The sequence below is a fragment of the Neopelma chrysocephalum genome, unplaced genomic scaffold (genome assembly GCF_003984885.1).
Source record: "Neopelma chrysocephalum unplaced genomic scaffold, ASM398488v2 Primary Assembly neopelma1_22, whole genome shotgun sequence".
In the NCBI taxonomy this organism is placed as follows: Eukaryota; Metazoa; Chordata; class Aves; order Passeriformes; family Pipridae; genus Neopelma; species Neopelma chrysocephalum.
The window spans coordinates 27,084,885-27,106,597 of NW_020897689.1; the positions used below are offsets into that span (position 1 = coordinate 27,084,885).

General features: G+C 39.6%; 1 protein-coding gene across 28 annotated transcripts in view; it reads right to left on the reverse strand.

Annotated features, from left to right (window-relative positions):
• The window catches only part of EPB41L3 (erythrocyte membrane protein band 4.1 like 3), a 139,040-nt gene that overhangs the window by 11,730 nt on the left and 105,597 nt on the right, over window positions 1-21,713 (reverse strand). For 12 of the 28 annotated variants that reach the window (XM_027676101.1, XM_027676106.1, XM_027676224.1 and 9 more), the window contains 9 exons: window positions 19,207-19,359; window positions 16,955-17,052; window positions 15,447-15,622; window positions 13,139-13,359; window positions 9,109-9,675; window positions 4,985-5,038; window positions 3,095-3,130; window positions 2,863-2,928; window positions 2,196-2,387 (listed from right to left, as the gene is read on the reverse strand). In XM_027676101.1, the coding sequence (XP_027531902.1) occupies window positions 2,196-2,387; window positions 2,863-2,928; window positions 3,095-3,130; window positions 4,985-5,038; window positions 9,109-9,675; window positions 13,139-13,359; window positions 15,447-15,622; window positions 16,955-17,052; window positions 19,207-19,359 (1,563 nt within the window). The remainder of the gene's footprint in view (window positions 1-2,195; window positions 2,388-2,862; window positions 2,929-3,094; window positions 3,131-4,984; window positions 5,039-9,108; window positions 9,676-13,138; window positions 13,360-15,446; window positions 15,623-16,954; window positions 17,053-19,206; window positions 19,360-21,713) is intronic. The other 16 variants (XM_027676259.1, XM_027676143.1, XM_027676212.1 and 13 more) reach the window with 10 other exon arrangements.

Genomic DNA, 21,713 nt, shown 5'->3' on the forward strand with positions numbered 1-21,713 from the left:
ACATTTTGAAAAGGTATATTTTCCCTTCTGTTCTTGGGTTTTTTTAATATGAAAGAGCTGCAGGTAACAATACACTGAATACAATTTTAAAGTGGATATGCTAAATTAAATGTGTAACTTCTTTGACCAGCAGAAGGCACTACCTAATGCAGTTCTATATGCTCTCTGCCCTGACTGCCTCTGCATTTCTTGGTAAATATTAAGGTGCTAATTTTGACCTATGGATGGCTTCACTTTTTTCCTGAAAAATTCCTCTCTCAGCAGGACATGGGAACTGAAACCACCCTGCTAAGTGGGACCAAAAAGGATGGTCACATGTTACCTACAGCAGTGGCCTTTTTTTGCCAGAAGTCACCTCAGAGTTAGTCTCTGATAGCTCAAATCCTCTCTCAATTTTCCACAGAAATGCCTTCATTTGGATGAGGTTCTGTGAAATAGCTGTAGATTAGTTAGATACATATAAGATTTAGTAACTCGACATTGCTTTTGAGCAAGTCATTTTCTACTAGTAAGAGAAGAGACAGCAGATAAGGATAATTCTTGCCCTTTTCCTTTCCAAAAAAATGGTTAAATTCAGATGTGTTTCCTCAGGGTGAAGCCTACATAACTGTGTAAGACTTTGCTATTGCTTGTGTGTTTTGATTAAAAATTGTTATTACATTTCTAAAGTAATAAAGACATTAAACAAACAGGGTGGTGCTATTTTAAGTTTGCTTCCCCTGCAATCTGATTCAGGCTCAGCTAGCCACCTGCTCCCTTTTCATCCATTCCTTACATCTTTAATATGTTAAATGCATCCTGTTCATTATATTTATAATTTTATTTTACAGTTTTCTTTCATGAAAGAAAATCCGTATTTTCAACTACAAGCAGACTAATCTGTTCTGGGGTCTATTATGATTCCTGAACAAGACAGTAGGAGGAACACTATGACTCCTCTGTGCTCCCCACAAAAGGGAAGCTTTGGGTATTGAGTCTGCTTTTTTATGTATTTTAATTCAACTTGATGGTCACACCAGTGTGTGTCTGATGCCTGTATCAGCCACTGGTTAGATGGGTATAATGTGGAAGAGGAGGAGGTGACAGCCTTTTTCTTGGCAATATCCCTTTCCCTAAGCAGAGAAGCTGACACATGCTACCTGCGTGCCTCCACAGATTCCCTTCCCCAGAGAGTTGTGGGACTGCAACACCAACCTCTGAGGTGGAAAAGCAGAACAGCCTTTCCAGTCAATTTTTGCTGAGTTCCTCACAACATTACATCAGTGCTGTGGGCACAGAAGCAAATTGCATGACCACTTATTGGTCTGTAATGCAAAAACCAAGAGGTAACCATAAAGACGATTTCTGTGAGGCAGAAACCAGATATCCATCCACAATAGAATAAAAAAAATGAACTTTCATGCAAACCACACAAGCTTATTTCTTTTTGCTCCACTGGATTTAAAAGATGCTGTCTTTTTTTGAAGATCTATGTATTTTACTGCAACATGAATGTGGCTACCCCTACATGTCATTATCTACCCACAAATTAAGTAAATGCCAGCTTTTAAATTCACAAGTTTCTTACAAACACTTCAAGACCGCACAGTAACCAGGATTTTTTCACACATGCACACTGCATGGAAATGCAGACACTTAGCAATCTGCATTGGGTCTTCAATGAAACAGTACCCAGCAGACTGCAGCAACCCTTATGGAACTGACCAAGGTGGTCTACTTATCATCATTATTTCTTCCTTGTCTTCAAAGACTGAGAGAGTTCTACCCTTTGCTCTGTATTTTCTTGTCAAGCCTGGCACCATACCCCCATCCGTCTCACTACACTGCTTCTCCCAACCAGTCACCATTATTTAAATTTTCTCTCCATCACTTTCACAGTTTCTTTCATGCATGGTTGGACTTCCTCAAGCTCACCAAAACTGTAACGACAGCTCCGAGAGACCTAATTCTGCCACACAGCTCATAGGGAATTTCATTCTCTAAATATATATATATATATATATATATTTATATATATATGTTGTTAGTATCTGCTCTTCCTTGCATCTTCCTTGCATCTAGAGCTTCAGTCCTGAGGAAAGGGGATGCCTACAAGCAGGGAATAGCTTCTAACTATGGCCTCTAACCTACTGAGGGCTGCTATAAGTAAAAATGAATAGACAAATACACAGTGAATCCTTTCAGCTCATGCTGACCTCTTCAGGCACTAGTGGTTCAATCATAGGAGCATCCTCCTGCCTTGCTGCAAGCCGAACGGGAGATGTGGAAAGCCTCTTCTCCCACTCATTAGACACAGTCGTTTCTGTGGAGGTTTCCAAGAAGGTGCGTTTCAACTCGCTTATATTGGTCTGATGTTTCATCAGATCTTCCTGGGTTTTGTCTAGGTCCTGGACAGTTTTAAAAGAATAGAGCAGTTTGTGATACATCCTAAGCCAACCAAATTTTAGAGCCAAAACACATAACTTGGTTAGTATAGAGGGAAGTAACAGCTCAGGGAGCCGGGGAGCACAGCACTAACACAACACTCTGTGAAAATGTGGCATTTTGAAAGATAACAGCATAGCATATCTCGTACAAGTGAGTATAAATACACTCTTAGAGAGCTTATCCATATCGCTGTAATTTGCACCTGATCAAGAGGCTTCAAACAAACATACATATGCGCGTGGAGGCACACACATATACGCACACGCATATATCTGTATTTATAGTACAAGTTAGAGGAGTCATCATAATCTGAGAAAAAAAATAATCTATTAGGAGGTGGGAGTACACAATTCATGCATCATAGTGCAGATCCACAGTTTACCACTAAAACTAACACACATGTACGTACATGCACTGGTATATACCAATACCAACCTCTAACATAAGATTACTATGTTTGACATACACATTTTCACCCTGTATTCGCTTAATCAGACTATTCTGAAAGAAGTGAAAAAGAAAGGGAAAGGTAAGGGACACAGTATTGAAAGGATACAAAATGCTGTTTCTACACATTTCTTCACAGAGAACTGACAGTAACATGCTGAAAGAGGTGAACACCTCCACATTGATACCTGAGTAACATCTAGGCCTTTCGTTTCTGTACCTGTGCCTTTAGATCTCCGTCCTCCTCTTGATCCGACTGCCAGCATGAGAAAGATTGGAAAACAACACCTTACCCACTCGTATCAATGAAGGCTTTATGGACATTGGTGAGAGGTACATACTGGGTTAAAATCCCATTTTCTCTACAATAAGGGCTTAAGGAGGAGTAGAAACATTGGCTTTGCACAGTTTTTCTAACTCAGAGGAAACTTCCTCTTCTCAAATTTGTTATTTGTTAACAAAGCGGTATAAAACCCTTTCCTTTTATAAAAATTGCTACACTCCACATCCATAGATCTTTATTTATGGAGCAGCGGTTGCACCTTCTCACCAAGGTCATGGCTGGACTAGTACCGAAAGGCAACAGCAGATTCTTTGGAATTCCGTAAACCCAGATTTTACACATATGATATCATCTGGGCAACAAGCAAAGCTTTGCGTAAACTCACCATGGGCAAACAACCCGCAACACTTTCTACAGAAGGAAGCACATTTTATTTGCTTAAAATGCTATTTTCCTAAGCTCAGTCCCTTCCTGTATTTCTATAATTTTATTTCATATTTAGCCTGTATATAATCTTTCAGGAGATAGGTCTGCAATGGTGGTCATCTGGAATGGCACAGACATCCCATCCCCTTCAGCACATGTTTTCTACAGTAATGCCATAAGGACTGCCCCAGCAACCCGGTTTCTGAGGGTGCGATTTTCAGGTGGCAAATATACCACACATTTTGGAAATCAGGTATCCGTAAGGAAAACTAAAATAAAGATGGCAGCTACAGAGATTAACACACATTTTTAAGTAATAAAATGAACATTTTAAATGTCACAATTTTATGATTACGTTTTACTTTCTGGAGGATTCAAGGCCTGAAGCTATGGAGTGCAAGAGGCACTTCAAAGGATTTTGTACTCCTGACTCGTCTCAACAGAGTTTATGTTGTTGCCCTATTTCAATTCTTTTAATGCCTGTGCTGATATTTTATCGTCAGTTTTTCATATAGTCCTAATTAGTCAAATGACTCATGGGAAAATCTGTTGATTACTTTATAACTCAGTTCAAATCTATTCTATTTACAGCTGAGGCTGAATTGTCCTGACATGTCATACAAAAAATTTTTCCTTGACAATAATTTTAACAGTCTCAAATGTTAATGAGATCCTTCTGAAAACCTACAGTAGTGTTTGTGGTAAGACTCTGTCTTCTAGCAGATGTCAGCCCAAATTCAGTTCATGTTTGTAACTGCAACCACATTAATTATGAAAGCATTATATGCACTTCAGTGAAGTCACATAGGGTTGATTTTGTCTGCGTAGTCTATGTACCATGTTGTGGATATGAGGCTTCCCAGTGCAAGGAAAATATAAACGTTTTATGTTCCTCCTCTGAAGACAATACCTGGACTAGCGGTGTCAACATGTGAAATAAATTCAAGGAAAATCTTAGGTATTTATAATATGGAAATACCCTTATTCAGTAAATTTGAAAATTGCTTTTAACTGTCTTTTCCCCACTCTCTCACTCAGGCAGCAGAGTGTAAGCGCAAACAAACAAACAAAAAACCCCAGGGAATGATCTGACCGGCACGTCCATCCAGGTGGGGCGCACCGGTGTGTGTGACACTGCCACTGCCCCACTATCTGCACAATGCGGAGGCCTTGCAGTTTCCAAACTAAACTCAGAAATAAGAGGAACCCGTAGGGAGCACTGAAAACTCAACTCCCCCAGCAAAGCTGTCCCACTCGCAGGCACACACATGCACACACGCGCAGAAAGGGATCCTGAGCTGCTGGAACAGACATGCGGTTTAGCCCCGATGCCCAGGGTTGGGAAGAGACAAGGAAAAATGCTCTCCCCTGCCATAGCTGGGTGCCGGCGACTGTACAAACCTCAGTGGCAGTGGTCTCACCATCAGCCGCAGTATCCGTCTGCTCACTGTCAGTCTATTTGGATAGACAAGTAACCGGGTCCCAAGAGGAAGGCAGGAATAAAGAATAAACCCAGCTCATCAGTACACGCGGCTCACACGGGGAACTGTTAAACTCAACATCCCTGTGAACTGCATTAGCATTGCTTTTCAAACAACGCACAAGTCAAAGAAGCAAAATAAAAATGCTATATTAGTAAACAGAACAGACTCAGAGGAAGACTCGAGGCGTACTGTACACAGTATACGGCTTTACTGGAACAAATTTATAAGCCATACTGGAAAAGTGTTACTTGAATAGCAGATTTTTTTTTCCTTAAGAAAGCCAGGTAGCTTTAAAAAAAAATGGGGGAAAAAAGCAGCTAATATTTTCTAAATGAACTTTTCCTCCCAATAATTTTTTAAATAAAATTATTTAACAAATTTTTGTTCTAGCCAATATAAAGTGGTGGTTGAATTTTTATCCAGAGGGGGAAAAGATAATTAAAAAAAAAAAAAAGGCTACTTTAACAGTCACCTGACTTTCAGCCCCTCATTTGTACAGAAGTTTTTCTTGTCTCCACATTTATACACCATGAGGCTGTCTGCATTACCAAGGAGTTCAAATAACCATACCCCCAGCCCATCTACTGTCTGTCTGTGGAGTAGTGGTAAGGCTCAGATCCCACTCGGTTCCAATAAAGAGCAGTTGATAATTGTTAATAATAGTAAAAAGAAAGAAAACTGCCATTAAAAGAATAAAAAATACTTCTCATTTCATTTAAGAATATGGATGAAAGCAGGAGAAGAACAAAAGTAACTCCCCCCACCCCCCAAAACAATTACTAGGTATGAGTGATAAAGATGAAACAAAGCACAGCATTGCACAGACTGATCTATCCCTGCTTTGCTTGACACCATAAAGAACATTTTCGTGGAGAACGTAAGTGTCAAGATTTAATAGAGAGTGGAGTGCAGGTTATTACAGGCTGAGAAGAGAGTTCAAAAGATACTTTGCTGTTATCTAAGCATATGGAAAACTAGCAAGTAAAGTCCTCCCTGCTGCCCCAGACTGGCATATCCAAGTTGTTTCAATATCAGCGAGATCTCTGGTTTTGATTAGTGATTTTCTGTGGTCCTTAGATAATCTAAAGTAAACCAGGCAGGTAATTTAAAGCCAGGACAACACATCTCATCCTCAAATCACATCCGTACGGACAAGAAAAAACCCATAACCTACTGGTGGATGGAGTATCAGTCTTAGTTTTGAATTTCCTCCAATCTTCTGTCATTTTCTGACAACTATAATGTTTCATAAAACTGGGGTTTTTTATATTTTTTTCATTGCTTTCTTTTCTATTATTCTTTCTTTTGAATAGTTTGTATTGTTTGTCTGACAGGCAGAAGAATAAAGAAGCATTTTGCACTATTTGATAAGTGCATGAATGCAAGTTACATGCAATTTTTCAAGCAATAACCACTCGTGACACAGACCGCATCCATTTTTAAATGAAACTGTACTGTCAAAATAGTCTATTAGGCTAGTCCAATTGCTTTCACTAAAGTGTTAGAAAATTGTTTCTTTATTAGTGAAGGATCTCATAACTTTATAAGCAATCTCATAACATTATAAGCAATTGCAAAGGTATGGCAATAGAAAAGAAAATCTATGCATTGTCACTCCTACTTACAAAGAAAAAAAAAGAAAGAGGAATTAATGAATCTAGACATTTAAAAAGAATTAAAATATTTGTGTCAAGACACAGTAACACAAGTCTGGCACATAAGGTTCATTTAAGAACTTGAAGTCAATAGAAATATTGGCTGCTAAGGTACAAATACAGAAGCTAATGAATTCTAAGGGGTGAGATTTTGTCTTTGCACAGACTGAATCCAGATGCATCGCTCAAGGGACAACAAGCTCAACAATGTATGAGATTGGCTCAGGATATTGGCCTTAGCCTTCTGCATCTCTGTGTCCAGTCATTTGTGAATTGAAGGGAAAAAAAGAGGTTCCTATTTCTTTTACCATAAGAGCAGTGAAATCCTAAATAAAGCATAAAATTTGCTTTATTGCAACATACATGTCTGCTAATAAGCCAATCAACAGCCATGGAGCTGAAGTCAGCATTGCTGAGTTACTTGAAATAAAGATTTGGGGTTATCACAAAGCAGGGAATGGTGAATTAAGGCTGAGCAAGGCAGGCCTCCAGAGTGGAGAATAAGAAAGGTCAGGCTCAGCTCCAAGATGGGCTGTAGTACAGCTGCTGGTGGGGCTGGCGGACAGGCAAGGGATGGAGTAGGACAGAAGGCAGCTGTCTCCTGAGATGCTGCGCCTGCACCTCCCCTAACTTGCGATCATGATTGCTGTGATTTGTTTTGCCGATGTAATGCAGACATGCCTGAGTTTAAAACATATTCACTTTCATGCAATATTTTGAACAAGAAATACCCCATGGATTAGGCACAAGTCTGTGTTGTCTGCCAGGAAGCACTGCCAGAGTAATCACCCTCATAAAAGAGTGATACTAAAAAAGCCTATTTTATATGTTTTTATGCTCAATACTTCATAACTTTACTAACAAAAAGAAGTGCTCATTTCTGAAAGAGGAACAGACCAATGTTACATAAATACTGCCTCATTATTGCCTCTGGAGCTGGCACTATATTAATGCTGTTACTGCTATTAGATTAATCCAAGTACAGAACTAATGTAAATTGAGACCTAAATGCTGTCTCAAAATGAGGACACAAAATGAGACAGCAGTGTTTTGGATGCCTTTTATCAGAAATTGCACATTATTTTTTAATTGTTAGGCATCACAGAGCCAAAAGCATCCAAACCCAATGTTTTTACAAGATAAATTGATGCAACTTTTGGCTTTCTATAAAAAGGAAATTAAATCCTGCACCAAGTCTTACAAAACCAATAGTGGCAGATGACACAAATGTTTAGATGTGCAAGCTGATTTATTGAAGACAACTACTGCAATGGCATCGACAAGTGGCCAAGGCGGTTTTTTACAAGCGGCCAATTGGTCTATCATCATCTGATCTGGGGCTTTTTTCTTTAGATACAAAGCAAAACTGTATTTTTGTACCTGAAGACGAAGAGGAAAAAAGAAAATTGAATAAAAAACGAACTCATTATTTTATTCTGTCAACAAAGAATAACCAGGCACCAGCAAAAACTGAGATGCCATCTACTTTGTTACTTAAGCAGATTCTTTTCCTGCTTCTGGATATATCATCACATCCACTGTTCCCAGAACTACTGCAGACTCCTACTGCAATTGGTTTATCTGCCTGTGATGACCCTGGTGGCTTGAGGCATTGGTTTTGGCAGTGCTAATATAACATTGCAAATGTCAAGACAGCCCACATGGCATGCTCCCCAAACAGCTGCAGAACAGCTGTCCCAATCTGACCTCTCACTGATACACTGGATTTAACCATGGGAAAACAATTTAATCTGCAGCAGAGATGGGATCAAGGCTGAAAATCGAGATCCAGGTTTTGCTGGACCAGAAAGCCTTTTCTGCAGTTGGGCTACAGCTGATAGCCTTTTGCAAAAAGTTGAATCCACCTGGATTTTGAATATGCTGAAGTTGGTGAGGGTGCTCTATTGTTGGATAGCTAGTTATATAAGTAAATGTAGATACATATGCATATATATGCATGCTTCAGTAATTACGCAGAAAATTATACTTAATATGCACTATTTAGATAACTGTTCTAATCCTAGGATAAATTGATAGAGGGAAGAAAAAGGTCTGGGTTGGTTCAGATACAAAACTCCAGAGCTGATCTGTGACAATTTATTTAGTGCAAGTCACTTTGCACCAGCTCACACAATTCAAACCAAGCCATTTCCACACAGTGTTGTGCCTAACCCTGGGCCCCAAGCTGCACTCCCAGCATGAGAAAAAAAATAAAAAAAGAAGAAAAAATAAACAACAACCCCCAAACCAAAAAAAAACCTTCTAACATATCAGCACAGACAGAAATGAGGCTCTGAAAGTAGGACCACTATTGCAGCAATCTAACACTGGTTAGGACTGAAGCACTGAACACGAAAAAGAGTGTGTTCGATGCCGAGGTACACACCTCTTCCTCTGAACTGTCACTCAGGTCATTGGCAAGTGAGGCACTCAAGGAGGCCGCCTTGGGCTCCAGGTAGCAGAGGCACATAGCCAGAGGAAAGGAGAGAGTGAGGGCGTATGGCACTGAGAAAGAGGCAGAGAGCAGAAAGAAAAAAATGAAGAGGAAACAAGGCACGAGGGAGGGGGAGCGGATGGGGAGGTAATGCTGCACGCTGGCAGGCAGGAAGTTGGTTTCGGAGAGGTTAGGGAGTGACAGGTAGCCATCATCATCCAGGAGGGAAGGAAATGACTCCGGAAGTTGCAAGGAGAAGGAAAACAGAGTTCTGCCCTTGCCAGCTTTTTGCTTGTAGCCGAAAGCCATGTCTTGCTCGGTGGAGCAAACTCGCCCCTTTCTGTCAGAGTCTGGCTCCGACTCGCTGTGTTCTGGAGCGCTCTCTTTGGGCGCCTCACAGCCTAAGGACTTTGTCCGAGTTCTCTCCTTGCATCTCCTGCGAAGCTTTGCTGAAGATACATGGGGGCCAGGTTGAGAGGATGGCGAGGGGTGGTGGGAGTCAGTGCCAAGCACAGATGTCTGGTGACAGAGAAAGAGCAGCAAACAAGGCGCAAAAGCAAAAGGACAAAAAGAAAACTGTAATTAGTTAATTTTCTTCTGTGATAATAAATAATATATATTATATATTTAAAATTATAAACAGTATTTTAATACCACAGCTTTCCACTGAATTAAACGGTGCATGTTCCTATGCCACACATCACCGGTATTAGTGATTTGGGATTCCAGCTTACAAAAGGCAACTTCTTGATTCAACATTTGTCTAGTCCTCTGCAGCACAGGATTTACTTAAAGGCCTCCATGGCCACACGTGGAGTTCTGGGTTCTGCCAATTTCCACTTACTGTAAGACTGGCTTCTGATCATAAGGAGTTTTCAGCATGAAGTACATGAAGAGCAACAAAGAAAGAAGGGAACGTATTTCTAACATCAACACTGCTTGTGACAGCACTCCTGCAGTCAGGAGGAGACCCAGTGGGAACCAGAAGTTTCCCATCTATGTCTTGGGCAACCTCAGCAGTAATAATTAAAACTCCAAGAATTTTGAAACTCTACATGCCCAAATTCCTCCACTGCAATATTAAAAAAAAAAACACAAACAAAATCATCTAGGTCCTAAACCTAACTAAAACACATTCTGGTTTGGGAGGGGGGCATAAAAATCCATATGTTAACTGCTACTGATAGAAGAAAAACTCACTTGATACCCACCCTAGCAGCCAGGTCCTCAGTACAGCCCCCACCGCCACCCAGGTTGGTCTCTCCTGGGCATCCCCACAGCCCTGCCCTCAACCCCTGCCCACTGCGAGCGGGAGCAGCCAGAGCTGGGAACTCACTCCCTCCAAGCCATGCAACCTGCCACCCCTCCATGCTGCATGCCACCGGTGGCACATTGAAAGAAGGGAGCTGAGGTGTGTGGCCAGGTGGGCCCCGTGTTCTCTCACTGGGGATCTGAAGGGAGGCTGACCAGAGAGAGGTCCGTGCCCCACACAGCCACATCTCCTCATAGTCAAAATGTGACCCTCCACCTACAGGGAAGAGGTAAAAATGCACCCAATGCTTTTGCTACAAATTTTATCCCAATGCAGAGAATACTGGCTACCAACAAGCACGAGTTACTTTGGTATGCCACTTGCAGGGTATTCAAATGGTCTTTCAGGTCATTTGAGGACAAAAAATTGGTAGGAGAAGGGAGGTGATTCAGCAGGAGTGGTGACTGCCATTTCACAAGCTCCCTGTGGGCAGCCACAACTGCTCTTTAGAAGGACAACAACCACTATTATCACCAAAATGCATACCCCAGTACAACACATCTGACACAATGCTGATGGATTCGAGATGTTTCGGCCAAAGTCCACCAGGTGCACTTAGCCGAAGTGACACACTGGCTCCATGACCAAACCCTAGAGTGCCTGAGCTGCTCCATCCACAGTGCATCTCCCCAGGGAGCTATAAAAGCTATTTCAATTGCACTGTCACTCCAGACTCCCAAAAGCAAAATGTCTTCAAAGCAAAACAGCATTTGCCTCTTTAAGCTGGTGTCAAATTGGAGGCAACAAGGAGGATCCAAGTTTTAGACAGAGGTTGTATCAATGTTAGCTACTAAGAACAATCTTTACCAGGTATATTAATGGTAGAAATGGGATTTAGCCAAGTAATTACACGGTAGAACTCCTTTCCCTCCTCTTAATATTTTGCTTTTCTCTCTTCTCTAACAATCCATCAGTTCAGGCAATCTATATTCTCAAATTAAGCAATCAAAACCAAGTCTAGCTTCAAACTGCTTACAAGTGTCTTTATGTGTTTAATGTGGTAAGCTCAAGTCAAAATTTAATGCCTTATGTGAGCTAAATACACAGAACTTCTCTTTATATTCTAAAGGCAAAAAAAGCCAAAGTAAATGTATTCTTTGCTATTCACTTACTGACATCTTCACAGTGTTAATATTTAGAATAACTTCTGGTACTTAAATACACATGGATAAAACAAAGACAAAATGTCTTAATGGAAAAGTTGAAAACCTACCTATACAATTCATATACCCTTAAACAGGAATTTGATTTCAAGCTTGTTTTGCATTTCTTGAGGCCCTATTCTCTTTACGATGAATGACAAAGCTGTTGGCAGGTCGGTGTGGAAGCAGGACTAAGATCTCTATAGGCTTACAGAACTGAAGGTCTGTTAATGGCTGGTTTAAACAGAACCCACCTCTTGAGTGGGGTGTAAAAATTAATAATTTCTGCATAATTAAGTTCCATCAAAATAGTCTCTTAAAATACCTTTGACTATTTCTAGCTATATAAGGATTGACTTAGATTTACAAACATTTGGAACAGAATTAGCTTCTACTGGATGTTTTCTGCATATGTGATTTTCATCAATCTTTCCCCATGCAGAAACTAATGGAGTTCCAAGAAGACCCCAGCTAAATTTTGTAGAGATTATCTTTTTAATGCTACAATTACAGCATACACTTTCAAAAGAAAATCTTTTCTCATTTGCAATTTTCAGTAATTCAATTTGTTTCTGATTTTTGGTACCACAACTGCAACTCTTTTTGAGGACTTGATCCTTTACCTATGTAACTCATTGTGGCCTTATATGATAAAGCTAGAAGTTCAGATTTTAACATTTGCATGTGTGGGTATAAAGGTATCCATCAAGGTTTTTCTCCCTAAATGATGAGGGTTAACCTTATTTGTTTAGCAAGTAAACTTTTTGAATGTGATTCTACTGTATTTCTCTTCAACTGTCAATCTCTAGTGACTGTTTTCTCTGTCCTCCTGTTTGATGTACCCCATACTAAAAACTGAATAGATATTATGCACAACCATGTGCGTATGTGTATGTGGTGGTGGTGGGATCAGAGATGATGAGCGATGACTCAAGTTTAACAACTAAGAAGAGAACCATCAACGAAAACCGCTTTCTTCAATACAAAACTTCAAACGAGGGAAGCAAATGCTTTTGTAAGCCAGGAAAAAAAAGCTTATAACAGTAGATTAATACCCAGAAGTTAATAGAGAAAAAAAAGCCCATTGAAATTCATGCAAGGAAACAGAGTGTTATGGCAAGTATAAGAGAAAAATACAATAGTTTAAAGCACAGAGCTACATACAAGAATGCAGAACTATTTTGTTGCCTTGTCAAAATATAAAAAACATTATGGCCATACTAAAGTCAAAATACAATGGAAGACCAAAGGAGCAAACATGCACTGCCAGGCTACTTTTGGGAGCTCTTGAATATTATGTAGAAAACACTGGGTTGACTGTTAAACAGATTCAAAAAAGCAGTCCAAAGCAGGAACTAATTTTTACTGAACTGAAAGGACTACAGAAACACTGATTTAAGACATATATACATAGCATATTTCTTTTCACAGAACTAGTTTTATCTCCTCCCTCCCTCCCTAAAAATTCTGTGTTTCTCCAAGCACTCTCTAGGCAGCTCTGTTGAATACAAAACCTTGAAAACTCTACCTTGGTGTCATGACGTATTGCTGAAATTGGGGTGACTTCCTCTGCTCTCTTCTTTTTGCCCTCTTCATCATCTTTCTCCTCTTCTGTCTTTTTCTCTGGAGTCACAGTGGTTATCAAGTTGGTCTGAGAGATGCCCTTTGTTGTGGCGTACTGGCCAGTACCAACCTCTGCAGCAGACACAGAATCCTTCATGTACATTTCATGGTTTTCATTCACTGATGCTAAAAGCAAATATTTAAAGAGGGAAAGTCTGAAATAGCTTTTGCTGAGAAGCTGCATAAAATTAAAAAAGCTGGTTTAGAAAAACATTTGAGATAATGCTGAAAACACAAATATGTCATGTTTCAGAAAAACAGAAGCATTTAAATAAATCATTTACTTGATATAAAGCTCGTAGCTTTTATATGCATAAACAGATTTTATGGATGTGTATACACACATTACTGTAGCTAATGTGTGCATTACACAGTTGTTAAATGTTAGCAAGCCATTAAAAGTACTACTGTAGTAAAACACCAGAAAAAAAATTCAATGCATTGCCACAGTTATCAGGCAGGAAACATAAGGAGAACCAGCTATGACATCAGCCATGGGGGTGGAAGAGATGTTTTTTTAAATCTGTCAGAATATAACAATGCAGATCAAATGCACAGTTAGTAACGTGCTGCATTATAGAAAATGACAATATTCATGTAACACAGGCATAATACCTGAGAAAAAAGGAAATGTGATCCTTGTATTACTGAGTACTAAAGTCTGCCAGTTAGGTGAGCTCATTATCCTAAAAAATTCTGAGAAGCGATGACATTCAATTCAGTGGACCAAACCAGAATATTTTAGGACGCAAGTCTTCAATAATTCAGCAAACTTAAATATATATAAATAATTTTGAAATAAATGTACATTTATACATAAATGTAATAAAAACTTTTACAGACCCTGCTCTTGAATATTGTGTAACTAATTTCTAAGCCAATAAGATTATTCAAATTTATGAAGTTCCTTGCATCTGTAACAAATGACAGAGCCTGAATCACAGCATAAACACAGTGCAGAATGTTACAGCCACATCTGCGTCATAGTAACAATGCTGGTAAAGAAACCGTAAGCATTGATTAAAAAAAACCCTCTTTCCCCCATTTGCACATAGGCCAATTAACATCACAAAATCCCTGCAGAGTCTAACAAATGCTGGGAAAAGCATTTCAGGTATCTTGTCTCTTGGGAATGAGCTTAGGAGGTGGGAGAAAGCAAAGGGAGTAGAGGGAGACATCTTGCTTAGATGTTACAAACAAAATAACACAGAAGGATAATTTCTGCTTTGAAACACATGCACAGCAATCAGGTCACCAGTTGCTTGGTAACGAGCAAGAAGCGCATCAGTATTAGAAGATTCCAAAATAATTAATGACAAGCAGCACCTTTAGGGGGAGAGAAAAAGGCTTGTCACTTGTACTTTTAAATCAAAGCTTCTCTCCCTCCCCACCATCAACTATACTCATTGCAATTTGTGATATTCTGCAGGAGAATTCACCTTTTTTTCAATCTGTAATGATTCTGAATTTACTCTCGGTCTTTTTTCTACAAAAATAAGTTGCAAAACTACAACCCCTTTTTACTCAACAGCTGATAACAGTAACAGCTGATGGAAGTAGCTGATACTCTGAATCACATGTTGATTTAACCTAAGCAAGCAGCAGAACCTTGACCTCCACAAACCAAGGATAAAGAGAGAAAGGACGTGCTTTTAACCTGCGTATTACTCTCTGTCTCATACCTTCAAAAGTAACGTATGAAAAAAGTCTTTTAGAGTTCATCCGACTAGGACGTGAGGTAATTGGAGGCAAGTGTTATTACTCAAGAGAAATAATTAATTTCTGAATTGTATCAAGCTTAAGTCAAAACCTCCATAGGAAAAAAAGATAGATTCAACTAGAACCCAAAGAGTCACTCATGCAAACCCAGAAAAAGTGTTGACGCCTGAATTTCTTGGGCAGACAGGTCCGGTCATCCCGTTGCTCCCCAAAGCAGGAAAATGTTCTGCAGGTGTGAGACCAAGGAGAGAGGCTCTGTGATGAGTGGGCTCCCAAGGACATCCTCTAGGCAAACACTTTGTAAGGACCACACCAGTACATTTAGCATGGAATTTCTCTGCATCCTCCCCTACCCCTGCAGTGAACGTGCAGGTACTCACAGCCTCTACTCAGCCGAAGCTCAAGGAGATGATATGACAAGAGGTTTATACTTAACCTAGAGCAGTGACCACTGTAACAATAGCTTTTGACAAAGTCAGCTGAGAGGACCTTACCACCATCTAAGCTGCGAGACATGGTGTAACGTTTACTAGAAGACCGCTCAAAGTAAGGTGCAGGACGGTCTATGAGGGCACTGGCTCTTCTTGTCTGGGCCTGCGTTCGACCGCTGTAGCGAAACTTGGAGCCCAGCGTGAGGAACTTCTTTGGAGGCGCTTCAGGCAACAGGAGCCTAAAACACACCAAGCAGTACACCTGTTACTCCCCCTCCTCCAAAATCAGTCCACTCTTTCTGCAGAGAAGACGACTGCTGGGTATCACTCTCCATCGTAACCTGTGCCTCACCGGTCTGCAGCTAAAACGGAATCAAAGGATTGCCCCTTATACAGCATGACAAAACCATTTAGCTAATGCATTTGAAGATTTGAGTTCTTCCTAATAGTCAAGAATCACTCAGCTCCTTCCTGCTTGAAAATCAGATTTATTATTTTCTAATCACCAAAACTAAATATAAGGTGTTCCTTGTACCAGGAACCCTCATTGTGCTGAAATACTTTTACTTCAAATTTAACATGGTGCTGCTATGCTGAGGACAGGGCCAGAACAGATTTCCAGTGAATGCCAGGCAGTACTCATTCACAGGGTTGCAGACATTTTTCAGGTTAGAGCTCTCCCACCCTCTGTATTTTGGCCATGGGAGCTGGTTGAAGAAGCCATTCTCCTGCTACAGAGTTTATGCTTCAGACATTGATTTTTCATTAAAAATCAGAAAATACACCAAAAATGCACACCATACCACTTTAGATCTTTAGCTGCTAAGACTGCATATCATATGAACATACAGACAGCCTGAACCAACAGTTTTAGGAAAGGAAAGAAATTCTTCAGTCCTCCCAAAAATCCGCAAGAGGGGGTTTTTAAGCACAAAACACCCTTTCAAGTTGTTGAAAATCTCACTCTTTTGGGTTTCCTTTGTTAAGTATCTCTGATGATTATCTTAGCACAAACTGATTACAGCATTTATTCCACTATCCCAAACTTTTCTTGGGTCTTCTTAGAAGTCAAAAAATAGCTGCAAAATTCCACAGTAATCCAAAAATTACAGCTATGGATTGGGTATTTTAGGTGACTAAAAAATAAACCACCTACTACTGTCTGTACTTTCATATGTAATTAAATAAAAATATCCTTTTTCTTTTTAGACTCTTACCCACATCCCCCAGCAATCTTCCATGTAAGTTGTTCTCCCTATGCAAGTTTATGTGCAGAAGTGCAGCAGTCCTACATCCCTTTAATTATAGTTGCTGATAATACCATGGCACAGATAAAGCAAAATGATTAATTAGGACCATATGGTGATTTTAAGCAGTAGCTTTCTAAAATAGTAAGAATAATTTGGGAGAAACATTTCAAATTTTGAAGATGCAATAACCTTCCCTTGTCTGCTCAGAGGTACCTCATGATCAAAAAGACAATTTGATTTGAAGGGTTTTGCCTCTGCTGAGAAAATTGATCTTTTCTGTTGCATTTTATATCACACCTTTAGGAAAAGAAATCAACATACCTGAAAAATGTATGGTGTTCAACACACACTTTCCACAAGCGCTTTGCAGCACGATGATTTGGCAACTTAAACCCAATAGTGCTTTCAAACTGCTCAAACTAGGTAGGAAAAAAGAATAAGTACGTTTTTGATGCTGTGCATCTATTTTTAGACAGTGTACACAGGTTCATCTTCATTTCCTCCATCTGTATCATCTCATTGCAAGGGTGAACATATATGCTCATGTATATAACCACATATATACATATTCTACAGATTACTGTCTGGGAAAGAAGCTGAGTGAGTGATAATAAATGGCAACTTTTCAGGATTGTTTTTGTGGGAAAACACTGGTAATGAGTAGGAGGTTTTTTATGGTGACAGTGATGTCTTATACCCCACAGTAACAAAGAGATCAGTTAAGACTTGGAAGACTTCTGAGAAAAACATCATCTAAGTTTTTTAACACTGTTGATTTAATTTCACCAGTTTAAACTACAGTGGGAAGCCTGGTAATATCTGGACGGGAACAATAGTCCCAAGGGACTGATTTGGCCTCACATAGCCTTAGATTAAGGAGATTTATAGTGAAAGAACTACAGTTAGTAAATCACAGTGGTTACAGCTAATTTATCTCCTGAGGAGGATGAGGCAAAGACAGGTAATTGAAAAGAGTTGTCTGGGGATACTAAGTCACCTTTTTAGATTGTGCTGCAAATTTATATATTCAGATGCAGAAGCTGTTCCAGCTACAACTACTGTTCCATGTTACAACTACTGTAACATGATGATGGCTACATGCAGATAGCTGAGTAGGTGAAACAGAGTTGCTGTGATGGTGGAAAGGTAGGCAGAAGGGTGCTTGTAAGGAAGCCTGGTTGCCTACAGAAGCTGATAGAGAAACAAGGCAGGAAACAGCAAAATATAATAAAGATGACACATGGGATGGTGAATCACATTATCATCAAATGTAATTCGGAAAGAGGCTGCATTGATTATTTTATATATGGAACTATGACCTGGTCACAGGACACTATATACTAAGGCCAGCAGAGCATTGGTGGTAGAAAACTTCAGTGCAGGCACTGGGAACATCAGTGGCTATTCATTTGGTTTTTTTAAATCAGACTCAAGACTGGGAATTTGGTTACTAAAACTGTGTCTGCTGATAGGCAGGAGATGTAGTTTTGTGGATTTTAGTTTAGGACTCTAAAAGAGGCTGAGGCTCAGGGGTGGGGGACCCCAGCAGATTTCCCAGGTCAATGATGAATCATTGGCTCAGGACCCCTGTCTGCCACACTGCATTAAGGGATAAATGCCAGCCTTCATCTAGGTGATTTCTGTCCTGGTATACAGTTCCACACTCTGAATGGATATGGGGTTTTCATCTATCACAGACCAATTATTGTACCCGCATTCAAAATGGAGATACTCCTTCACCTGTAATGATCCTGAATTTCTCCTGGGATTTTTCCTAAAAGTAATCATCTTATAGGCCAGGTTGGATGGGGCTTTGAACAACCTGGTCTAGTGGAAGGTGTCCCTGCCCACGGCAGGATGGTTGGAACTAGATGATCGTTAAGGTCCCTTCCAACCCAAACCATTCCATGATTCTATGATTTCTGGGTGAGCGCATGCTCGGTCCGCGAGGTTGGTATTTGCTACACATCCTGCTGAGCCACGAGAGGGCACTCGCTGTACGAGATTTCACATCCCCTTCTCCAGAGCCAGAAGACAGGCTCCGGTGGGCCTGCGAGGGCTAATGTGTGAGGTTACCAAAAATGCCGGATGACGGATGCTTGACTCTGTTTTGCCAGCCTCTGAATCTCTGCTCCCACTCTAAGTGTACTAGTCTGATATGTCTATGAAGTTTGGTATGGCCTGTCTACATCTCTTGGTAAGATAAATAGATGTCAATTTAATATACAACACAACAGAGGATAACAAGCTCTCCATGAATAAGAAAGATGTTACTTAAATTCCCAAAGTATTCATAACATGGATGAGCTTTTTACATGCAGATGGTCATATTTATTCTTTATGCTTTATGTTAGTTCATGGATGTAAACATAAAAATACCAAAGAAGTTTTTTTTAACCAGTATTTTAAAGAAAGTATGTACCTTATCTTTCCTAAGAAAATCAGCATAAATTAAAAAAATATAAATGGAGAGAAATGTTCAAGGTTTGTAAGACATGAAAAATCAACAAATCAACGAGAACTCAGTTCTTTTCAAGAGGTTCATTCACTAAAGAGTATCAGGATGCCCTTACCTCCCCTGGTCGGATTTTTATGTAGAAGTTGTTCCTCTTGTAGGAAATTTTCAGAACCTTTGGCCAAGCAAATCTATTTATTCTGAGTCTGTCTCGATATATTAAAAGTCCACTTGCACAGACTCCTAGCATGATTTCCACTCCTTCGGAATCCTGGAAAAGCAAGCAATGCACTTTGTTGAGTATTCCTATCCTTACATCCTACAGTACTACAGATTCCTGTATCCTGTGTTTCTGTCTTTTCAATGCATCAGCTGTAGTGACCTGATTTCTGAGTGCTACCCTACTCACTGAATGCATTCATGCAAGTAATAGTAAGGTTGGGCAGGGTGAAAGAAACTGAGGGCTGCCAATGTTTCCTTATATTTTAGAAAGACTCCAAAAACAGGAGGGAAATTTTGGATGTTATTAAAAGAGCTGTATCAGTCATATATCAAAATTTTATTAGCATAATAAAAAAGGGTTATTAGCATAAATACCAGATTGAAAGTAAGTAGGACAGCATAAAAATTTACATCTCCTGGTATCACTCATCTCCATGACTAAATCTGGTAAATCCCTAGAAAGGATTTTCTTCTGTAATTTGCTCTTCTTGACTTTAGTAGGTTTGCTAGTTTCTTTAACACTGTTGTGTGTATGCTCAGTAATTTCACTTTGAAATGCCCAGTGGGCAGAAAGTTGGGCATTTGGACCAGAAAAGATTCTTTTTTAGAAGTGTGGGGCTGTGCCTATGCTATAACCTACATTTGACAGGGAAGATGTAGGTCAAACACATTAGTACTACAGAAGATTTGTCCACAATCTTATTAGAATGTACCCATAAATATGTATTTTTAAAATAAGAAATATACATTTCTCTTTCCTTTAGAACTCTTCAAATAGTCTAAACCAAATCTTCACTGGTTTCTATCATTGTTGTTTTTATTTATCTAAGTACTAGTAGTGCTGGAGAAAAGAAAAATCCACCTTAATGCACTGACTGCACTAAAGCACTTGAGGAATTATTTTAAAACAACTTAAAGTCACAAAAACCTGACAGCAGAAGCTATGAAGATGTCAGCCTATGATAATCATGAAATGAATTCCTGATTTTCATCTAGTTTTCCCAACCAGCCATCTTTTAGGCACATGATGAAAATCTGATTACATTTTAAAATGAACGCAAAGGTACACATGGTCAGTCATGATGAAAAGACTATGGCACAGCTTGAAATAATAATAGAAAAAAAAAAGTTTAAAAATCACAACATAGAAATAGTGCCACAAAGTCACTCCAGTGTTAGAGAATACACCGATAGAGGATAAGTGTTCCAACAATGATAGTATCATAACCTAAAATTAGATTTTTTCTAAATAAAGCTCGTGTGATATTACTGTCAGAGAGATAAAGAGATAAAGCTAATTTTTTCAGTACTTCAGTTTCAGTTTCCTAAGCAAAGAGTAACATCGAAATACAGTGACCAGATTCTAAAAAAGAAAGTCTCATTGCCAGTAATCCCACTGCCTGGTGAATGCCAGAAATGCCTGTGTGCCCATACATGGCACATAGCTGCAGGTGCAAGGGGTTCCTTCTTTTGATACGCTTTCTCAAAAACTTTTTGAGAAATGTCTTTCTCCCTTTTCTCCACCTTCACCACGGATCTAAATCAGTTCAAGACTTCTGTTACTTGTCGGTGTCAGAGACTGGTTTTCAATGTGATACTACAGGTAAAATGAAACTGAGTAAAAGAATTTGGGTTTTTTTCAGGAGAGATGTGGTTACATGGAACAGAAAACTGTTAGCTGTGACATCTGAGGCATGAAATGCTGAGCTGCACATCCCTGCAGCTCCGCATACAAACTGGAGGCTACATCAGAATGGTGTTAGCCCAGAGGACAAATCTGTCTATTTGAACATATTTTTTATCGCAGCCTTGCACTGGATAACTGAGAAGTAGTTTTAACAGCAGCTGGTGAGTCCAGCATCTGTCTAACACCTAATATATTGGCACAGCCTTAATGAATTGACATTTACACGAAGACATTTGCCACAGCATGACTTCCAAAAGGCATCCACAGAGATGCTCGTCCCCTAGCCTGACGCCACCAGATCTCACTGGCACACCTAATTAAAACTAAACATGACTTCTCATGCAGAGTCTACCTTTTCCACCTCCAGCTCAGTTTCCAACATTACTGTTGGGTTTCTTAACCCAGAGATAGACACAATTTGGTTACCTCTGTAGCTTTTTAAAATTAAGAGAATCACTTTAGAGAGAGATTGGCTTGTCTACTAACTTCTCTTGCTCTGAGTCTTTCCATTTGAAAAAAAAAAAAGAAATAGGAAACCAGGATACTAGGGGTTTTTTTCAGAAAAGAATAAATAAAATGGTTATCTCAGAATATCCTATCTTAAACTTCACAGCCTTTCTCCAATATTCTGTAAATAATACTTAATGCTATGTCATGTTCTTTTCAGTAACAAAGCCCGAACAGGAATTATTTAGAACAGGAATCCACTTTGTTGT